The 21,643-nt window shown below is 36.4% G+C and overlaps 1 protein-coding gene and 1 long non-coding RNA gene across 2 annotated transcripts in view; one reads left to right on the forward strand and one right to left on the reverse strand.

Annotated features, from left to right (window-relative positions):
- LOC135767276 (uncharacterized) overlaps positions 1-21,643 on the reverse strand; it is a 29,589-nt gene that overhangs the window by 5,101 nt on the left and 2,845 nt on the right. The window contains exon 3 of the mRNA XM_065276927.1: positions 7,047-7,358. Within this exon, the coding sequence (XP_065132999.1) occupies positions 7,047-7,358 (312 nt within the window). The remainder of the gene's footprint in view (positions 1-7,046; positions 7,359-21,643) is intronic.
- Positions 15,879-20,713, forward strand: LOC135767429 (uncharacterized). Its single transcript, XR_010542022.2, has 3 exons — positions 15,879-16,094; positions 17,805-17,979; positions 20,397-20,713. It is a non-coding gene; the product is annotated as an uncharacterized lncRNA (long non-coding RNA).

Genomic DNA, 21,643 nt, shown 5'->3' on the forward strand with positions numbered 1-21,643 from the left:
GTCCAAGATAAATACACACTCGACATTTGACGCTTTAATGAAAGAAATATATTGTTAAATTGAACAACAAACATAATCTTTAAAAAACAATTTAAATGTCACAACATACCAATAAATAAATAAAAAATATATTATAATTATAATTATATATATTTTTTTAATCTCTGAAAAAAAAACATCTTTCAAAAAAATACATTCAAGTGATGGTATGGAGTTATTTCACCATAGGGTTTGCACCATGACTTCGAGCCAAACACCCCCCCAAGAAGCTTTTTTGACCTGGGTCAAACATTGGGAGAGTTAGCGTAAAGTAGCGTTATCAGCTGAATAGCTTAGTGAAGGGGCTAATGGACCAACGTTTGTATCTCGTAAGTTTCCCCACTAATAATGCCCTAAATGATACCAAACTTCTACAGTAGTACAAATAGGTTATGCACTCATAAGACAATGTATTGGAAAGTTTGTAAGTACACCAGAAGTTTACGTAAATAACACTTGCCTGCTGGCTTCTACTCTCTGCTCTTGTTGTTGCTGGTGTAAGACGAGTGCTTAGGGACGTCTACAAATTAAAACACAGAAAAGAGATGCAACAAAAATATTTTTGAATTTAACTTTTTTAAGTAAGTGGTGTAGTATAACTAGCAGGAGACAAGTAATAATTGAGGTAAGTTTGGAGACATTACCTTATTTAATCATTAAATTAATAAATATTTTTGTTGTATCTATTTTCGGTGAAGTAATTTGTGGACGGCCCTAAGCGCTCGTCTAACTGCAGGTAGCAGCAGCAACAGCAGCAGCTAGCAGAAGAGAGCAGCTAGCAGAAGAGAGAAGTATTCATAAACTTCTGGTGTACTTACACTAACTCTCCCAATGTTTGACCCAGGTGAAAAAAGCTTCTGGGGGGGGGGGGGGTGTTTGGCTCGAGGTCATGGTGCAAAGGACCCAAGGGTGAAATTAAAAATGCCCACTCGGCACATGTAATCAGCTCATATGGGCTTCCTATGTGGGACTCATACTACAAGACCTACATGGGACCCGCTGATTTCACCCAGCCAAAGCCCATTCCCACACAGTAACCATGGAACCCGTACTTAACCCATCTGGGCCCCACATGTCATTGCTGGCTGGGATTTTACAATCTTTATTTAAAGGGGCAATAAGTAGGATTTACCCCCATCTAGTGGTAAAAATTGTAGTTTGCATTCAAACGAACAGTGCTTACTAGCTCCTCCCCTTTCCAAATGTGTGTTGCAACTACGGTAGCCATTATGTAATCACTGATCTCCTTGTCCGTTTCAGCTGGTTGACGTGTTCTGAATGATAACCCGTTGGTAGGCTAGTGCTTTTTGTCCCCCTCAGCTATTATAGTTTATCAATACGGTGGAACGATATGGAAGCCTCCTCAGACTTACCCGTTCAATGTAAGTAAAGAGAATAAATTCTAAGCTTACAAAGAAAAGTCAGATCATTGCCAGAGGTCATTTGAGACCAACAAGGACATATTTATGAATAAAGACATTGATTTTGATTAATAAAACACTTAAAACCCTACTTACTGTCCCTTTAAAAAATGAATTTTTATTTCAAAATCTTTTTTTGAATATGGCATCATGCTACTACTTTTACAACATACCTATGATTAAATCATTTATAGAGACCCATAGCCTATCAGTCAATCACTGTGGCCATAATTAGTAAGTTTGATGACATCATCCATAGCAAAGAGGTCAACCCCGCCAATTCCTTAGTGAAAGTCGCTCTCAGCAGCTTTTTGAATAGATTTTAGGAGAAAACTGGCAACCTTTGACCAAATGTGGCCAGTAAATCATCTTTATCTGGCCCACCAGGCATCTTTGTCTGATTTACAATCAGCGTGGTTACTTTAAAGCTGCCATTCCATTGTACACAACAAATGACAGCAAATAAACTGAAAGGAAAGTCACAAGGGGGCTGCGTGGGGTGCCAACAATCATATGCAGATGCATCAGATGCATTCAATAAAAACTTCTGCGACTACACTGCATGTTGTTGTTTGTAAGGGGAAAATCAAGCTTTTTCAGCTTCCCAAATTTGAAACATTTAAAGCACATTTAAAGTACTACAATTCGACACTAATCACTAGGCTACAACTGCCCCTGCAATAATAATACAAAAATTGCAAACCTACAGATGTATTTTTTTATTTTACTGCAGTTGTACTACTTTTTTACTGCAGGTTCACTGTAGTTGTACTTCAGTGTACTGCAGTTATTTTTTTTAAGGGGTGTGTTGTTTAATACTGGATTTCACTGAAATGGAGCAGTCCCACTGATAAAACAACCCGGGCTGGGTTTCCCGATAATGATTAAACTTAGCACTTAAGAGCGCTTTCTACGAGCTACTTAACGAACATTCGTTTTTCATTTACGTGCGTTTCCCAAAGATGCACGTGAAACGATCGCTCGCAGCTGGGTTTTAAGTGCTACTTACGAGTCGCTATCCATTTGTCAAGTGCTGAAATATCACCAATAGAATGACTCGAATTTGTAGTAGAAGCTTGTTTAGGCTAATGATCTTTCGCCGATGTGCACTAATATTTTTTATAATATTTTTTATTATTGTTCAATGACCTTTTAAATGTTTTAAAATTGTTCATAATGAAATATTCCTTTCCGTATTTAGTTAGGACTCGTCCCACTGCAAAATGCCTTATGCATTTTATTTTATAGTTTAAATTATTATTATTATTTGTAATATGTTGTATTTATTATTTGGGATTATTGCATTATACCGTAAATATGTATTTGGTTTCTTTAATCAGATGCCATACCCTTCAAAACATTTTTTTTTTACTGTAACCTAGATGAATTATAGCAGCAATTGGTAGGAACCATTTATCAGTTTGCTAGTACCAACTTTTACCAAAATTGTACCAAATATGTTTTCCTTCTTTATTAATTTATGTTTAGTCAATTAAATTTTATTTCTCGTTTAAATTTTAAATATATTATATTAAAGTAATTTAAACTAATAAACAAAGAAAACCCCCAAAAAATAAATATAGCCTACATTTAAAACATTACATTATCGTCATTGCTGGAGTGCAATATGCTGGTTGTCCTGCAGGTGACCTTGTTACACTGCTGTCTTACGATGCACTTATGAATGAACGATTACTCCAGAGCACTCGTAGATCTACGATGATTTTCAAGTGCTACTTAAGCTACGAAGCTTTTGGGAAACGGCCCGTAATTCTAAGATGATTTTTACGATCGTTTTTACGATCTACTTAGCCTTTCGAAACCCTAGTTAGTGTGTAATGTTGCTATAATTCCATAAATAATACCTGTAAAATGATAAAGCTCAAAGTTCACTGCCAGGTGATATATTTTCTTTAATAGAATTCCTCTTTTAAAGCCTACAGCGAACGGCCGGTTTGGACTATAGCCCTCTATTTCCTGCTTTAATGACGTCAGTAAAACAGTTTGTTGACTAAACTCCACAGGAATACGTCAGTCACCAGCTTTGGCTCAAACGGCTCTGCTAAGCTAAGCTGCTGTCAAATCACAACACACTAAACAAACTACACAATCAGAACTCGTTACGTATTTCTGAAGGAGGGACTTCAAAGAACAAGGAAGACATCAGCCCGTTTTGAGGACAGTGAAAACAGCGCTATACAGATAAGTAAATTGTCTGAAAAATACCACGTTTTTTCACGTGAAACATGAACACATGTTATATTGCCCACTATAAACACAATCAAAGCTTCAAAAACACAGAAAGAACAGGAAGTTTAAGTGAAACTGCATCAAATGTCTGTGTTTTGTTGGCAATCAAAGCGTAAGTACACTGTAAAAAATTGCTGTTAAAAAACAGCCAAATTTAACAGTATAATTCTGTTTTTTAACAAAAACAGAAGTATACTGTTAAATTCTGCATTCTGTAAAAAAACAGTTCTCAGAATAATGTGAATTTACAGCCCTGAGAGTCCACCGTTTAAGACTGCGTCGCAAATCACACCATACACCCTCGTTCACTATTCCCTACATTAGTTTCCTAATGATCCACCTGAAATCAAGTCAATGAGTTCAGAAACTGAAGCATTAATGATGGACACCTGCTGCTAAAAAAATCACTAAAGAAAACATAAACAAAAAAAGAGAAGAGATGAGCAGAAACACTTACAGACACAAAGACTTAGATGAACATCAACTAAAAATAACACAAAACATTAAACCTCTCCATATCACCAGATGAGAATTAAACATTTACACAAACACCATTACCATCTTCACTTAGAAACTACTTTGACTTTATTTCTGTTATACATCTACAAAAGTTCTTACTGAGAACAAACAGGGCTTTACTAGACTTTACAAGCATTTTCTTTAAAGTCACCATTATGGTGATCACTGTTTTCATTAGTTGGGCTCTTGACTTGGTTGTCAGTCTGGTTGCTATAACTCTGTCTTTAAGATGCATGTTTGTTATGGCAAAGAAAACCTAAAGATGATAGAGTCTCGTGAGGTTGGGTGTCTGATTATTGATTAGTAGTTTGTCTTACCAGCCTTACGAAGCTTAATCATAACAATTAAAAGTACTTAGGGATGTTTATGACTAAGTATTTACATATTTGAAACAGAATCATTACAACTATTATTATTACAGTAATTTGATATCTTGACAGAAGTGTATACATATGGACTTTGGTGAACGTGAAACCCTAGCCCTCAGCTGACACACACAGACATCAAGAATCAGCCTATGATTCTCAACTATGGTGACAAAAGAAAATGGGAAAACAGTTCATCTACATAATTTATTCATGCTGCAATGCATGCTGGGAGTCATTAATGAGTTTTTACTATGCTGATACCCAGCATGCATTGCAGCATGAAGCTTTTCATTTGATAGTCACCATTGTTGAGATTCATAGCCTGATTCTTGATGTCTGTGTATGAATTTTGCTTGTGTTTTTTTTTATTTAATCCTAATGTTTTTAAGATTCCTCTGGCTACCTCAACACTCAGTTTCTGTCACACTATAAGACTACTACAAGGAGTTTTGTATCATCTAACCACTTACGAGCTTCTGTATGAAGTCAGTAAATTACTTTTAACTCATGACACTAACACCATACTGGTCATTAGTCAGTGATAATACTTTATTTATACTTTTTTGCCATATTCAATGTCTTTCAAATCACATTGAAAAGGCATGAATAAATATAACAGCAAAGGGCCAACCCAAGGATCAAGAGTCCTACTAAAGCAACCGCTGATCACGAGAATGGTAACTATTATTTAGAGATTAGACTATAGACTAGAGCTGTCCAAACTCAAAACAACTTGCACTGACATATCTTAAAATACATCAGTGCCCTTTGTTTTGCCTGAAAATGCACAGAAGTAATGTTTTTAGTTAGGCATGTTTGTTAAAACTTGTTATATTTCCTAATTAAACTATTCCTGGTTTAAGATAATCCCTGTCCAGGAAACCACACCTTATAATTTACTTCTCAGTAAGAGCTAATGTACATATAAAATAAAATCTAACTGGTTTGTAATAAGTGATGATGGTAATGCTGTTTGTGGAGTTGTTTGATGCTCTTCTTGTGAGATCTTAGGAAATCTGAGTAAGTCTTGAGTCTCTTCTAAGTCTGTAAGTTGAGTTTCTGCTTGTTTTCTCTTTTATTCGGTTCTTGTTCATCTTTCATTCAGTGATTGTGTTTGTTAACAGCAGCTGTTCATAATTAACTCAATCATCACTTCATTATCTCATTAATTTCAACATTGGATCTGTTTCTTTTACTCTTTGTAGTGTGGACACATTAAGCAGTGTTCTTTGACACCAAGGATTTTGCGATGGGGTTTAAAGGGTTAAATGTGTAAGATATAAAAACACAGAATGCTAATGTTTTTTAACAGTCCGAAGGAGACCGTAAAAAAACAGTATCTTGCTGGCAACCAAGCTGCCAGTTGATTACTGTTATTAACAAAATGTGCTGTTAAAAAAGCAGAAAACTTAACAGTCAAATTTGAATACAGAAATATGTTAATTTCACACAGACATTAGAGAAAAGTCCTTGTATTTTGTTTTTTAAATCATGTGAACTTAAAAACTGATCAGGGGATTTACACAAGATGATAATGTGAGATATCTCTTAGTGTTTAATGTTTTGTTTTGTTAGGATTAGGCTCAGTTTTTGGGTTACCATTGTGCTGAAGAGTAGTGTGGTTGTTTAGGTCAAGGATGGGCAGTAGAGTATTGATGTTATGCTGCCTGTTGTTTTATTTTAAAGCAGTAATTGTGTAGTTTACTCATGGTGAACTACATGAGATTTGTGTGAAAGTTTAAATGTTTGGAGTTCAATTTCAGAAGTAATATTTGTTTTCAGTGGACTCAAATGAATCAAGTTCATAATACTAACACCACCATGTAAATATATCTATTTATAAACTTGAATGGATCCTGCAATTGGTTTCCTAAATGAAATGAGTTGCTTTCAGGGCATTATAACATTAACATACTGTTAAAATAGGGGAGCTGTAAATTAACGGAAGTAGAACTGTATTTTACCGTAAATTAACAGTATCATGCTATTAAATAACAGCTGTATTCTATAGATAACACAAACAGTACCATGCTGTTAACATAACAGTTGACTGCTGTAGGTAACAAAACAGTATCATGCTGTTTTTCCTAATAACAGTATCCCGCTGTAAATTAACAGTGCAATGCTGGCAACCACAGCTTCCAGCATAATACCGTTTTTTTACAGGGAAATTTTTTACAGTGAGTGAATCATAATAGTGTGATATGTTTTGTGTTGCGTGATCATGACTTACTTTGCCCACAACATGCAAAAAACAATGATTTGCCCTATTGTTTACAACTTTTTTATTGGGTCTTACAAAAATTCTGATTTGGAATATTACCTGACTGATTTAAGTATTTTTTTTTAAAGAAAAGACAGTTTGTTTCATTGAGCTATCTAGGAGAAAAAATCATGTTATCACTGAGCTGAGAAATGTTTGAGATTAAATGGATGAATATTCTCATACCTGAACATATAACACCAGCATCTTCACTGTGGCTACAGTCATGTGTTCCTAGTCCCCTGTGATTGCACTGTTTTATGCTGCTCTCACTTCCAGAACATGCAACATCATCCAGCCAGATCTTTCCACTCCCCTGACCAAAAGAAGCCCCACCATTTGCACTAAGAGCTTTTCCACATCCCACCTGTCTGCACACCACAGCAGCATCATTAATGTCCCAAGAGTCATCACACACAGTTCCCCAACGGCCATCATGAAAGACCTCAACTCTACCAGAGCAGGCAATACTACTATTGACCAGTCTAACATCACCTCCTGAAAAACAAGACAACTTTATTATAATTCAATCCATGTCAAACTCTTACATTGTTCTATCATGACAGACATGTCAAAAATAATCACTGTGTTAGATATTTTGATACTCTATTGCCATCTTTATTAAAAAAAGGAGTTGTTTTCTGTTGTTTGTGCGTTGTGTAACTGTATCTTACCTGTTGAGCAAAGAAAGTCACTATCACACTCTAAAAAATGCTAGGTTATTTTCAACATTTGGTCAAAAACCAATGAACCCAACCCATTAGGTTGTAATTTAACGTATGCTGGGTTGGTTCAACCAAACATGCTGGGTTGTTTTAACCCATTGTTTAGCCAAATAAACATTATCTGGCTTAATGTTTGTGCCTTTTGACCCAACAATGGGTTGAAAATATCCCAGCATTTTTATAGTGCAGATAATCATCATTTAAACCATTAATAATTAGACATCCCCATCTAGATGATGTGTAAAACACTTACTGTACACTCTGGAGTTGTTTTGGATTTTTGACTGAATCTGGTAAACCCATATTTAAAAGATCCCCATAAATGCCAAAGTTGTGCACTTCTGCAGAGAATAAAGACTCTGAGCTTGGGCACCATTATGGGACATTTAGGGACAGAGAGACTAGTCCAAGACTAAAATAAATGTAAGAGGTGTCCAAACTAAAAACAACTTGCATTGGCATCTTAAAATACATCAGTGCCCTTTATTTTGCCTCAAAATACAAAGTAATGTTTTTAGTAAGGCATGTTTGTTAAAACTAGTTATATTTCCTAATTAAACTAAGGCCTGGTCCTGTTTTAATAATCCTTGTTCGGGAAACCACCCCTAAAACTATATTAATTTTCACAGAGTTTACTTTAAGAAACTGTTGTACGATCAAGCTGCAAATGTCCCACCATTTTTTTTCAGCACACGTGACAAAGCAGCAAAATGTCCTGAAATTTCATACCTGTCAGACTTACTTTGCTTATGCACATCAATATTGCATCATTTTTGTCGCCCTGACCAACACAACTGTAATTTTCTACTTGTGGCTGGTTATGTTTTATTTCACTACTTATGCATATTTTTTCTTACAATACAATTTTTTGACTATTTATATTTGAAGAGTTGGTTCCAAAACACAATAAATCCATTTGGACTAATTTCGGTAAAAATGTGTTTTCTATACCAAGAAAGTGACGAGATGAAAACCATTATATCATCTTAAGGTTATGAAAACATAAAAAATTCAAATCCATAATTTGATTTTCAAAGATTTATTATAAAACAGATTTTTTTTAGTTGACTAGTGATATACAATGATAAAAATTAAACATTAATTGCATTAATCAAAACACTTTGTCATCATATTTGTAATTGCTGTTGTCATCCTTGGGACGTTGTAGCTGAACTTTTTTAAAAGCGATCAGCTGTCAAATGTTTTGGTCCTGCTCGATTTTCGTTAACTTCGAGTAAAATAATGGAACGTTTTTCATAAGATCCCCTGGGGTCAATGTGTTAGGATGACAGAAGCTTAATTGATAATAATAATAATTCCTTACATTTATATAGGGCTTTTCTCAGTACTCAAAGCGCTTTACATTTGAACAGGGGAATCCTCAACCACCACCAATGTGCAGCATCCACCTGGATGATGCGACGGCAGCCATATTGCACCAGAACGCCCACCACACACCAGCTTATTAATGGAGAGGAGACAGAGTGATATAGCCAATTAGTATGAGGGATGATTAGTATGCCAATGGGCAAGTTTTGGCCAGGATGCCGGGGCACACCCCTACTCTTTTCGAAGGACATCCTGGGATTTTTAATGACCACAGTGAGTCAGGACCTCGGTTTAACATCTCATCCGAAGGACGGTGCTTTTTTGACAGTATAGTGTCCCCATCACTATACTGGGGTGTTAGGACCAACACAGAACACAGGGTGAGCACCCCCTGCTGGTGTCACTAACACCTCTACCAGCAGCAACCTAGTTTTCCCAGGTGGTCTCCCATCCAAGCTCAGCCCTGCTTAGCTTCAGTGGGCAAGCTGTCTTGGGCTACAGGGTGATATGGCTGCTTGATGCCGTCATGTGAGAACAAGCAACAGCTGGCATGTTTCTGTCGCCCGAGTGGCTTACATTTTTTCCCCGCCACAGAAAACCACCACAGGTTTATCAATGCCATCAAAAAATATTATTTTGTTTTTGTTTGTTTGTTGATCATGAAGTACAAGGACTGGCGTTTGTTGCGGTTTGGAAAAAAAAGGAGAAAAGATGGCAGAATTGTCACGGTTCAATCCGTGTCTTGTTTTGTGTCTGCTCTGTTTACGTCACCTGGACATTTCATGGACTAATTACCTTCCTCATTACACCTGTACATTGTTAGTCTGTTTGTATTTATACCAGTGTCTGTTCAGTACTCACAGCCGGATGATTGTCGTTGCTATCACGTCTGTTCCGTGTTTTACGTTTCTGTATCCTCACCTACATGTTATTTATGCTCGTCGTGTTTTAATGGGGGCTAATGTCACGGTTCAATCCGTGTCATGTTTTGTGTCTGCTATACCGGGGTGGCAGTTGCCACCCTAAATAAAAGCATTGCCACCCCATATGCCACCCCAGCGCTGGTATCCCAATATAATATATACCCGATTGGCGCTTTTAGCCAAAAAGGCAATGTAGTTTCTCCCTGCGTGTGTTTGGGGGTGGGAGACACATATCTGATGATGATTGGTGTGTGTGTGTCTTAGAGGGGGTGGGACAACCACATAGCTGATGATGATTGGCCAAATTTCCATCGTTAGCCAACCAGAGGCAGAGTTCATACACAAGCAAGAACAGTCAGTCCGAGCAGAAAGTCTTTTACGGTGTAAAAAAAGTCTGCACAGTCTTGCCAACTTGGTGACTTTGTCGCTAGATTAAGAAACTTTTTAGACCTCTTTAGCGACTTTATTAAAAAAGCGACACGGACAAATCTAGCAAACTTTTCTGGCGTGGTTGGAGACTTTTGGAAACTGCCGTGAAAGGATGCATTGCCCCATCCAAGGCACTCACATGCAGCCCGGTTCTCGCCCTGCAGTCCATCCGTGATCCGAGCAGAGGCGGACAGAGTACACAGGTTCATTACTTGAGTAAGAGTACAGTTACCCCTTGCTAAATTTTACTCAAGTACAAGTAAAAGTGCTGCAGTCAGATGTCTACTCAAGTAAAAGTAAAAAGTACTTGTTTTTAAAAGTACTTGAGTATCAAGAGTACAAGAGTAAATTTTTTAATTTTGCATTACTACTGCCACAGTGCACATTGAACCACGTGAGATGATTAACAGCTGTACAGCAAATGATAGAGCTCTGAGGTCAAATCTGACACAAATCAGGAAGAGGAGACACACATCTCACTCCGTTCCCTCTTTGAGCTCTTCAGATCGCATAATTCAGTGGAAAATGAATAGAAATCTTATTCTGTAAGACTAAATATTTTACTAACATGTGATAATTAATCATTATTTCTTCAAATATGCGACCATTGTACTAATAGTCCTGGCGGATTCTGTATATTTTATGTATTTGAATACAAATAAACCGGAGAAGACGAGAATGAATGTTTGATGATTTCTATTCAAAATAACGAACGTTTCAGATTAATTATTTTGCACTCCTGGCATAAATTAAGAAATTAATGTCACTGCAAACCAGTTTAATAACAAACAGTGGTCAAATGTCGAAGCTGGGGTCTTAAACCTGTCTTGTGATGCTGAGTTTGTCCAGATCAAGTAAGAGTGTGATGTTTTGAAGAGTAATGAATTTTGAAAAACCATAATCCGGGATCACCAGTGATCCCTGCCTCTCTCAAGGGGTTGAATTTTTGTAAGCGGTGATGAAGCTCTGTTTTGGTAAACACAGCAAACACTTAAAGCGAAAACTATCATTAACTTGTTTAGAAAATTAAAATAGTCTGGCGAGGTGGAGCCACGAGTTGTCACATTCCCAGGATGGACCTGCTGTGTCTTCATCCATTGTTTCGTCCATGGTTTCTTCTCTTATCTAAATCTGACTATTGGGACTTTGGCGGAAAGCTGAAGGTGATAGCTGATAGGCTGTCCCAATCAGTGGCGCCTGCACAATCCAATCACTTTTGGGAAACAACAAATCGAGGGTTTCTTTTTTTTTAGAAGAAGTAACGGGTACTCACGGTTATGGATAGAAATGTAGTGGATTAAAGAGTACAATATTTGCCTCTCAAATGTACTTGAGTAAAGTCATGAGTACTCCCCAAAAATGATACTCGAGTAAAGTACAGATCCCTCAAAATTGTACTTAAGTACTGTACTCAAGTAAATGTACTCCATTACTGTCCGGCTCTGGATCCGAGGTGCACAAACCCGCAACAACAGAGCGATGGCGAATACAACGAGCTCAAAACTAAGGTTGCGGACGCAAGCACAAAGTATAAAAAGCACAAACGTTAATTTTCCATCGTTGAGGAAGAAAGTCTCTTTACGTCTGTAGCAAGTAATTCTGATCTAATAAAGCACCTCACATCATCACATGCTGCCAAAACATTAGTGGTTTCTCTTTAGTGTCTTTAAGTGATTAAGTTGAGCATCACATTAGCAAATCAGAGTACTGAATACGGTCATATTTTACAGATAAATGTTGCATCAGGATAAAAATACAAAAATTTAACTGTTGATTGTTAAATATTGCCTGAGGAAGTTGCTTGGTAGTTAAAACAACTGAACTGCAGGTTTGTGTAAGCAGTAAATATCTTTTAAGCAGTTCTTTCTAGAGTTAGCCCATCATGTCTTGTTAGCTACTGCAGCAATCAAAATATTCCATACGTGCATATGAAATCGCTCGTTATGATATTGCCTAATGTTTTTATTTGTCTTCATTAAGGAGACAAAACTATTCAGTGTTGTGTATGTTTAGTAAGCGTGAAAGAAAACTTAATGCTGCATTTTACATGATACTATGAAAAGAAAGACTGATATCCATTTTTTTTAACCAAAAAGAATAGAAAAATCAAATACTATGGGAGTGGAAGATAAAAATAAAACAGAAAAATATGTTGTGGAAGGGAGAGGAGTAGATGAAGTCATGAAAGAAATAAACATAGAAATGGATGGCTAAGAGCTAAAAAGAAGTGAAAAGACAGAAATCCATCATGAGGTTAGTGAAAGGATTAAAGAAGAGGCTTATGAGAGAAAGAGATGTGTGCCTTTCAAATATGTTTTACATTGATATAAACTACACTGTAACTGATTTGTGTAATTTGAACAGTATTTTACTGTAAAAAGTACTGTATACAACTGTAAAACATGTATACAGTAATATACTGTAAATAGCAAAGGATTATGGGAAAATTTATGGTCAGTACTGTAATCACTCTCTACTGTTATTTAACTTACAGTACTGTCATTGCTTGTTGTAAATTGAACAGTATTTTACTGTAAAAAGTACAGTAAACAACTGCAAAACATGTATACGGTATTATACTGTTAATAGCAAAGGATTATGGGAAAATGTATGGTCAGTACTGTAATCACTCTCTACTGTTATTTAATTTACAGTACTGTCATTGGTTGGTTGTATTTTGAACAGTATTTTACTGTAAAAAGTACAGTAAACATCTGTAAAACATGTATACAGTATTATACTGTGTAAATAGCAAAGGATTATGGGAAAAGTTATGCTCTGTACTGTAATCACTCTCTACAGTTATTTAACTTAAGTATTGTAACTAGTTTGTGTAAATTGAACAGAATGCATACTGACAAGAAGCGAAACTTAATAGAACGTTCCATTGCAACAGGACCACCCAGCAGCAAACCTATGCCTCCGCCATTTTGAGTTGATTCAGCAGTAGCTTCTTGCTGTCGCAATAGAGTTTTTCAGGGATAACATATTTTTGCAGGTCAACCCTTGAAGTAGTGGGAAACTTGTTTTATCGCAAAAATAAGCTCTGTGTTTAACAAAAGTTTATGACACACATTTTGTCCAAACGTTAATTGTCACAGATGAAATTATGAATTTTGAATTTTAAATGCGTTTATTACAAATATATAAACAAATTTACCAATCCTTTTGAACTGTGCTCTCTCGACACGGCCGTTCAAAATGCTCAGAGCGATATGAATTATGGCATTAAATTGTCCAGGCGACTGGATTCTATAAAAGACGCTTACTTTCACATCCTGATAGCCTCTCGTCACAGAATGCACACATTTGCGTTCAACGGGACAGCATACCAATACACGGTTCTGCCCTTTGGATTATCTCTAGCCCTACATACATTTACCAAATGTGCGGATGCTGCGCTTGCCCCTCTGAGACAAAGGGGAATTCATATATTAAATTACCTTAATGATTGGCTTGTTTTTACTCACTCGAAACAGGACATTTATGTGCATAAATCCTCCATGCTCCATGTTTTTACTGTAGCTTAAACCATGGCTAATTTTCATAAGGGTGGTTCCATCACTGACATAACATACCATAAAATGTAGCCTCCTCATATCTTAGTTTTCTATTTGTGAGATTCATTATTCTTAGATTTCTCTCTAAATTATTACACATAAGAACAAAGTGAGTTCTAATGTTATAATAACGCTAGACTGTTTCCCAGGAGGTAGCCACACCAATGTTACATGCAAGTTATCAGTAGTACATAAGTTATCAATATAATTTAGCAAAAGAATTTAATAAGCTCATTGTAGGTTCATATGAATAATTTTGGTTTTACACTTACAAAAAAGTTACATTAAAAAACAGTGAAAGTAAGATTTGTACGTTGTTTTTGCAGTGGATTGCCGAACATTGCATTTTTTCCACTTTGACTTCTCTTTCGTTATCATTTTCTGGATCTGTGCTCAGTTGGCATTTTCACCTCACAATGGCGGCCGCGCCACCTAGTGACTATAAACAAAAAAGCATCAGAGTTTCACCTCTTAGGTTTTATAGTCTTGGGTGCTGTATCCATTACGAAAATTAACCATGTTTTTTGTGGTAAAAGTGTAGTAACCTTGTGGTGTATTAATTACTATTAGTAAAACCATGAACAGTGTAGTAAACACCCTTTTTTGTTTTAACTGTGTAAATCCATGGTTAATTTTCGTAAGAGATTACTCTCTACTGTTTTTCAACTTACAGTAGGGAAAATGCCCGCGAAAACATATTTGCGTGAATTTCCCTTCTGTAAATAAATTTGAAAATGACCGCGAAAATCCGACCAATGACATTTCCGACCAATGAGGGAGATTTCAAATTCTGACGAGCCAGACGGATATTTTACCGTTGTTGGAGGACGTGATGAATTAAACAAGTAAGTATTTTTTTTATATTTTTGTAATTATATATTATATTTTATATTGTGCGTTTGTCGTTAAGAGTCTTTTATTCTGCAGTTTAATCTAGTGGTTGGAAATTTTTGTCATAACCGAATAATTTGCAGTTAAACGTAACATTACCTAAACATTTGAATGTTTCTCTGCCTCTTTAACAGTTAACTTAAAATTGCAACGCAACAGTTGGGGAATGTTGTGAGAGAAGCAATATTTTTTTGCTTTAACTGATGTTTTAACCAATATTTTAAAGTGCATCTTGTTTTTATTTCAAGTTCGCGGTCTGGATTAAGTCTTTTGGATCGTCAGAGGTGCGTTTGATTGTGGCAACTACAATTACCTTCACAACGAGGAAAAACCAAGGTAAAATCAACGAAATTGTCAGATAACTGGCGATTAAAACCTACACCAATATTTACTGTAAACGTCAACATTAAATCGGCCTCTGTGATTAACGTTACGTTTCATATTACATTTGTGTCAAAATGGTCGCGCAGTTTGTGTGCAAACAATGCAAATTATCAGCGCGAACCCTTTCTACATTTTACCAGCATTTAAAAATGCATAGGAACCTGGCTAATTTCAGGTTCGGCTGTGGTTTGGTGATGTGCCCTTGTAGTTTTAATACTTTGTCTGCACTATGCGTCGGAAGCACACACATGCACGTAAAGTTAGCTGTAGACCTGCTCAAATGGATGCCTTAATTTGTCAGATTGAGGGATGTGGGCATACATCTAAAAATTTGCATGGCTTGTGTGATCATTTAAAATCACATGTAAGAGATGGGAGAAAGATTACATGTCCCTTTCCCAACTGTGAAAAACGTTTTCATGTGAAATCATCAGCAGAAAACACAGGGAGCCCTTAGAGAATCCTTTACAAATAGGTAGTGCTGCATCAGACTGTAGACATTACAGTGACGCCGAAGCTGACAGTATTATGGATTATCAGGATGATGCTTATTTGGATGATGCTAATTTTAATGAGGGTGAAGACACGTTTTTAACAAACCTGGCAATGTTCTATTTGAGGATGCAAGCAAAAATGCTGCTACCACCCACTACTATACAAAGTTTAATAGAGGAATTTCATTTTTTCATAGTTTACATTTTTTTAAAGAATATTAATGTACATATCATGCATTTAAGGTTCAATGTAACTGTCCATTGAAATATCAAATCAGTCAGTTATTGAATTTAATTGTGCTTTTCAATGCAGACATCATTGCAGGTCAAATGGTTTTCTTACAAGATTACACAATGTGACACATAAGTATCAACACAATTGGAGAGCCTACATAATTTGTCTTACATTTTTGATATTATGGCACTTAGGTCACTGCAACTTCTGCAGATGTACAGGGAAGCCTCACTGTACCCAGCACCCCTAGGCTGATTGCATTCGGTAAGGCTATCAAAATGCTTTTATTAGTATTTGCATTTTTGACAATGTTTCATTTTTAGTACGTTTTAGGTTTGAACAACTTGTACTTGGGGGCGGGCATGTGTGGGTGTTCAAAATATTTTATTAAAACACTGTATAAATGAAGATGGGATGAAACTTTTTTGTTGTTTAAAAGCAGAGGATCTGTTTTTTATTTGATATATTGCATGTTTATATATTTAAAGAAGAAATTTTTCTGGAAGGCATTAAACATTTGTGAAAATCATAAAAAATGCTTCGGCTTTCTGGCAACTGCTGGCGGGCGAAGACCAGTTTTTCCATAGCATATATGTTGTACTGTACAGCCCTGCTGTATATAAAGCAAAAGCAAAAAATAAGCAAAGTGGACTGATAAATGTTCTGTGTGACATGACCAGCCACCTATTAAAATGTTAAGTCTTATGTAATAAGGACAATCACTTCTGAATTAGGGATGTGCATTTATGTCATTTTTTCATTTCGATTAATCCATAGGTCTGAAGAACGAGTACTCGATTAACTGGGGGCGGGGCAATCAAAGGGGCGGGGCGTACACGTCATGGTGAAAATGAAAATATTTTTATGAAAAACACTCAAATAAAACTTAATTTCGAAGAAACTATGACAGAACAATGAACACATACTGGAGTTTTAATGAATTAAATGTTTTTAACAGAAACCTCTAACAGGAAAAGCTGCGTGATGGAATGAAACTAAAGGGTTAACAAACACAAACCGAAGCGCTCTGCATAATATTAAGCCTTTATACAACATAAATGTACAACGTGCATCTATCTGCATAAATGCAAGACTTCAACTAAGTTTTCAACTAAGTTATCTAAAAAAAAGAAAGTTTAACTCCCTTTGTGGATGTGCATCATAAACAGCGCACTTTTAAACACGTCCAACGTCCAGTCAAAGCACAAGCTTCATAACATTAAGCAGCTTTAAGTGTTTTGCTATCATTTTAGCATTTAGCTGTGTCGTGTCGTCCTCTTACCTCAGTCAAGATGTAATGTAAATGCTCGTATGGCTCTCTGGTATCTCTTGACATTTGATGTTTAAATATGAGATGATAACCCATTGAACTTTTGACGGCGCTGTACATTTTGCAACTGACTGACTGTATTTCCGAAGATCACGGCATCCTTTTAAACCATAGTGCCTCCGTGATGTGAGGTGTGACCGGCTTCGCGGGCTCGCGGGCTGCCGCGCATTACGCAGACCGGCGGGTTGCTGATGCGCGGTCGCGCGGAATCTGTTTGTTTTTGAATCACGCATGGTAATGCTACTGATGTCATACGTCGGTCTGCGTAGCTCGACACGACGTCAAACACGCATCTCCAGACCCAGTCTTTACTACCACATGCGCTCGTAACGCTAACCAGACACCCAAATGCCGCCATATCCACAATAAATAAATAAATACACCCACATGATCATCGTTTTCGTGATCGATCATCGATGCCACGTTCGAGTACTCGAGCAATCGAGTACTCGTGCCCATCCCTATTCTGAATGGAACACACTAGATAGGCTGGTATTGGTATCAGACTTTCATTGTAATGTATCAACAGTTACAAATCTATTTCTCACCATGATGACTATTAGAAAACATGCTTGTCGTAAGAATCATTTTAATAAAATAGATTTTCCTTTCCCTACTAATAAGCTGCTATGATGGTGTTACAGGAGATTCTGTTCTCCATGCCAGAAGATGGATGCTTACAATGGAGGGCAGAGTCATCATTGAGTCACAAGACCTAACTGATTTTCAGTCCGCATTAGCTGTCTTGTTTGGCTGCTACTACGCTTTCAATGTTCAGTACCAAGAAGAGGCAGCTGCGACTCTGGAGTTCCTGCAGAGGTTTGTACATCATAAATTTACTTATTCATTTAACTGACGCTTTTATCTAAAGCGACTTACACTTACAATTGCAATTGCTATATATGTCAGAGGTCGCACGCCTCTGGAGCAACTAGGGGTTAAGTGTCTTGCTCAGGGACACAATGGTGTGTCACAGTGGATTCGAACCCGGGTCTCTCACACCAGAGGCGTCTGTCTTGTCCACTGCACCATCACCACCCCAAATTACAAAATGTATTTGTATATGCTAAAATTAATAATATTTACAATGAATAAATAATTTATAAAAAGATGAATTATAGGTGGTTATACATTTTATATATTGAGTTATTTAGCTGTTTCACCTTAATCTAAAATGTCCTGCAAACTACAGCTTACAGAATCTATATTTTTAGTTTGTCACAAGTAGATTAACATGATGCGATAACATTTTTTAACCCTTTATGCAGGAGTCACAAGTGTTTTGTTTTATACAGATGTTAAATGTAAGGGTTCAATTAAAGGACAAAATTAACAAACTATTAATAAACCTATCATATGTTGTAGGCATAACTGTGGGTTCACAACAGTCACGTTTAAAGCGTCAAATTCTTTATAAAAAGAAGATAAAATGTAAAAAATACAAGCATAAAAAGAAGATAAAAACAAACAAAACTCAAGCTCCCTGAAGATAAACAGTCAATGATAAATGAATTATAATAAATAATTATGTATACTATGTATAAATATATTTTATTTAAGGTAGAAAAGTGATTTGGTCAAGAGCAGTGAGAGATTTTCTCTTAATGCTAGTGACAGACAGGAACAAAATTAGGTAACTTCCCCTTTAAGACCAAAGGGCGGACCCTACTGTATGTTACACACGTGTTTTCTCTTTTAGCGTTCACTTTCTCTTAAGTCTCTTAAGCACGACTTGCACGCTCCTCACAGACAGAAATAGCAGCGGTTTGTGCGACCTTCCGCGCTCCTCACACACAGAAAGAACGCACACATATAGATCTGTTCTTTGTGTTATTTGACTTAAAATAACTTGTTTTAAAACTGCGGCGCTTAAAGGGATAGTTCGGCCAAAAATGATATTAAACCCATGATTTACTCACCCCTAAGCTGTCCGAGTTGCATATGTCCATCGTTTTTCAGACAAACACATTTTCGGATATTTTAGAAAATATTTTAGATCTTTCAGTTGATTAAATGTAATGTTACGGGGTCCACCCATAGTCCACGACCTTCAAGTCCAAAAAAGGTGCGTCCATCCTTCACAAATTAAATCCAAACGGCTCCAGGATGATAAACAAAGGTCTTCTGAGGGTAATCCGTGCGGTGTTGTTGTAGAAATATCCATATTTAAAACTTTATTAACGTAAATAAATACCTTCCGGTAGCGCCGCCATCTTAGTTGCGTCCGCATTCAGGATGAGAGCTTACGCAGCCTACGGAGGCTACTCTGCTGCTGCTCTGTGCCCCCGCCCTCCGAATTTGTCATACGTCACTAAGAAAAGTGCGTACACTACGCTTATACTCTCTCCTGAATACAGAGGAGTCTAAGATGGCGGCGCTACCGGAAGGTAGTTAATTACGTTAATAAAACTTTAAATATGGATATTCCTACAACAACACCGCGGATTACCATCAGAAGACCTTTGTTTATCATCCTGGAGCCGTTTGGATTTAATTTGTGAAGGATGGACGCACTTTTTTGGACTTGAAGGTCGTGGACTATGGGTGGACTCCGTAACATTACATTTAATCAACTGAAAGATCTAAAATATTTTCTAAAATATATGAAAATGTGTTTGTCTGAAAAACGATGGACATATGCAACTCGGACAGTTTGGGGGTGAGTAAATCATGGGTTTAATATCGTTTTTGGCCGAACTATCCCTTTAAATACGTGTACAAACGTTATGTTTCCGTGACCACGCGCAAATAAGCGTGATGTGGGCGTGTAGCCTTGATAGAGTCGATAGTCCAAAATCTCTACTGACCATTTTCTACCGGTTAATCATGTCTACTGGTTTATCGGTAGAATTGTTTTTCACTTTAATCCATCTTGAGGGAAAAGAAATTCAACATGTTGTATCCTTAAAAATGGCAATACTTACATGGCAAATTAGACATAGCACGTTCTGTATGATATTCATGAAGTATTTTGCAGTTTATTCTTTGTTAAACGTGCAACATTCCGGGTCTTTTCTTTTTGTCTTGTTTATTTTTCAATTATTTATATCCAAGCAGCAGTCAGTGAACTGAACATACAGCAGTTCAGTTTAGCAACATTAATTAGTTCTAGTTTGTCTTATGTATCTTCTTTTTAGGTGCATTCAGATGTAGTTAACATTTGCTTTTATTAACTTCAAAGTTAGGAGATTTGGAGTAACATTGGTTTGATAAATGTTTTTCTCTTGTGGCTTCAGATTCATTCTCCCCGAATAAACCCTGATGGGACAAATTGCCAGTCAAAGACACGGATCAGCCGTACCTCTGGGAAGAAGGTGCAACGAAAAAGTTCTGGCCTGAATCCTCATGTTGCGTCTTTAATAAAAGAGCTTGTTGACTTTGATTGGCAGAATTTTTAAAAAACGACCAACAACCGAGTTAAGTATTGTTAATGTGTAATGTGGAAAGTGTTAGTTTGAATGGCTTGTTCTGCTTTTTAAAATGTAGCCAAAATGTAATTTGTTCTTTAAGTAAATTGTTTCCCTTTAAAGGGATAGTTCACCCAAAAATGAAGATTCTGTCAACATTTACTCACTCTCATGTTGTTACAAACCTTAATCAATTTCTTTATTCTGATGAACAGGAAGGAAGATATTTTGAGGAATGTTTGTAACCAAGGCATTCGTGAGCCACTTTCACATAGTATTCTTTAATCCTACTATGAAAGGTTGATGATTGGTTTGGTCACAAACATCCCTCAAAATATCTTCACAAAGAACAAAGAAATTGATTTAGGTTTGTAACAACATTACAGAGTGATTAAATGATGACAGAATTTTCATTTTTGGGTGAACTATCCCTTTAAGTAAATGTCTGTTAGTAATGTAAAACAACTTAAAGAGTGCATTTAAAATGTAATGAAATGTAAATGTAATTGTGTTTTCCAATAAATGAAGCTAAACTTGAGAGTATTAATTATTTAATAGGAGTAAAATGATCATATGTACAGACACACACACATACATACTGTAAATAAAAATACAGTAAGTATACAAATTATACAGTAAATCTACTTGTGCTGTAAATGAAAATACAGTAGCCATGATGTACTGTAAATGTCATAACAGTAGTAATGGTTTGCTGTAAATTAAATTATGGTAGCTATTTCTGTGCTGTAAATGGAGATACAGCAACTGGAAGGTGCTGTAAATGAATATACAGTAGCCATGATTTGCTGTAAGTGTAATTACAGTAGCTATGATGTACTGTTATTAAAATTACAGTAGTTCAATTTGTGCTGTACATGGAAATACAGTAAGTATGCTGTAAGTTACAAATACAGTAAAATTGCTGTACAAGACTCTACAGTAACTTACTGGCGCACAGCTGCCAGTAAGTTACTGTAAAATTTACAGCAACCTTTTTACAGTGTAGGCAAACCTATTTTATATAACAACCTTGCTCATCATGGTTACAGTCAGTGTTTTTAGGTATTGGTAAGCTG

Source organism: Paramisgurnus dabryanus, chromosome 3 (assembly GCF_030506205.2).
Source record: "Paramisgurnus dabryanus chromosome 3, PD_genome_1.1, whole genome shotgun sequence".
Lineage (NCBI taxonomy): Eukaryota > Metazoa > Chordata > Actinopteri > Cypriniformes > Cobitidae > Paramisgurnus > Paramisgurnus dabryanus.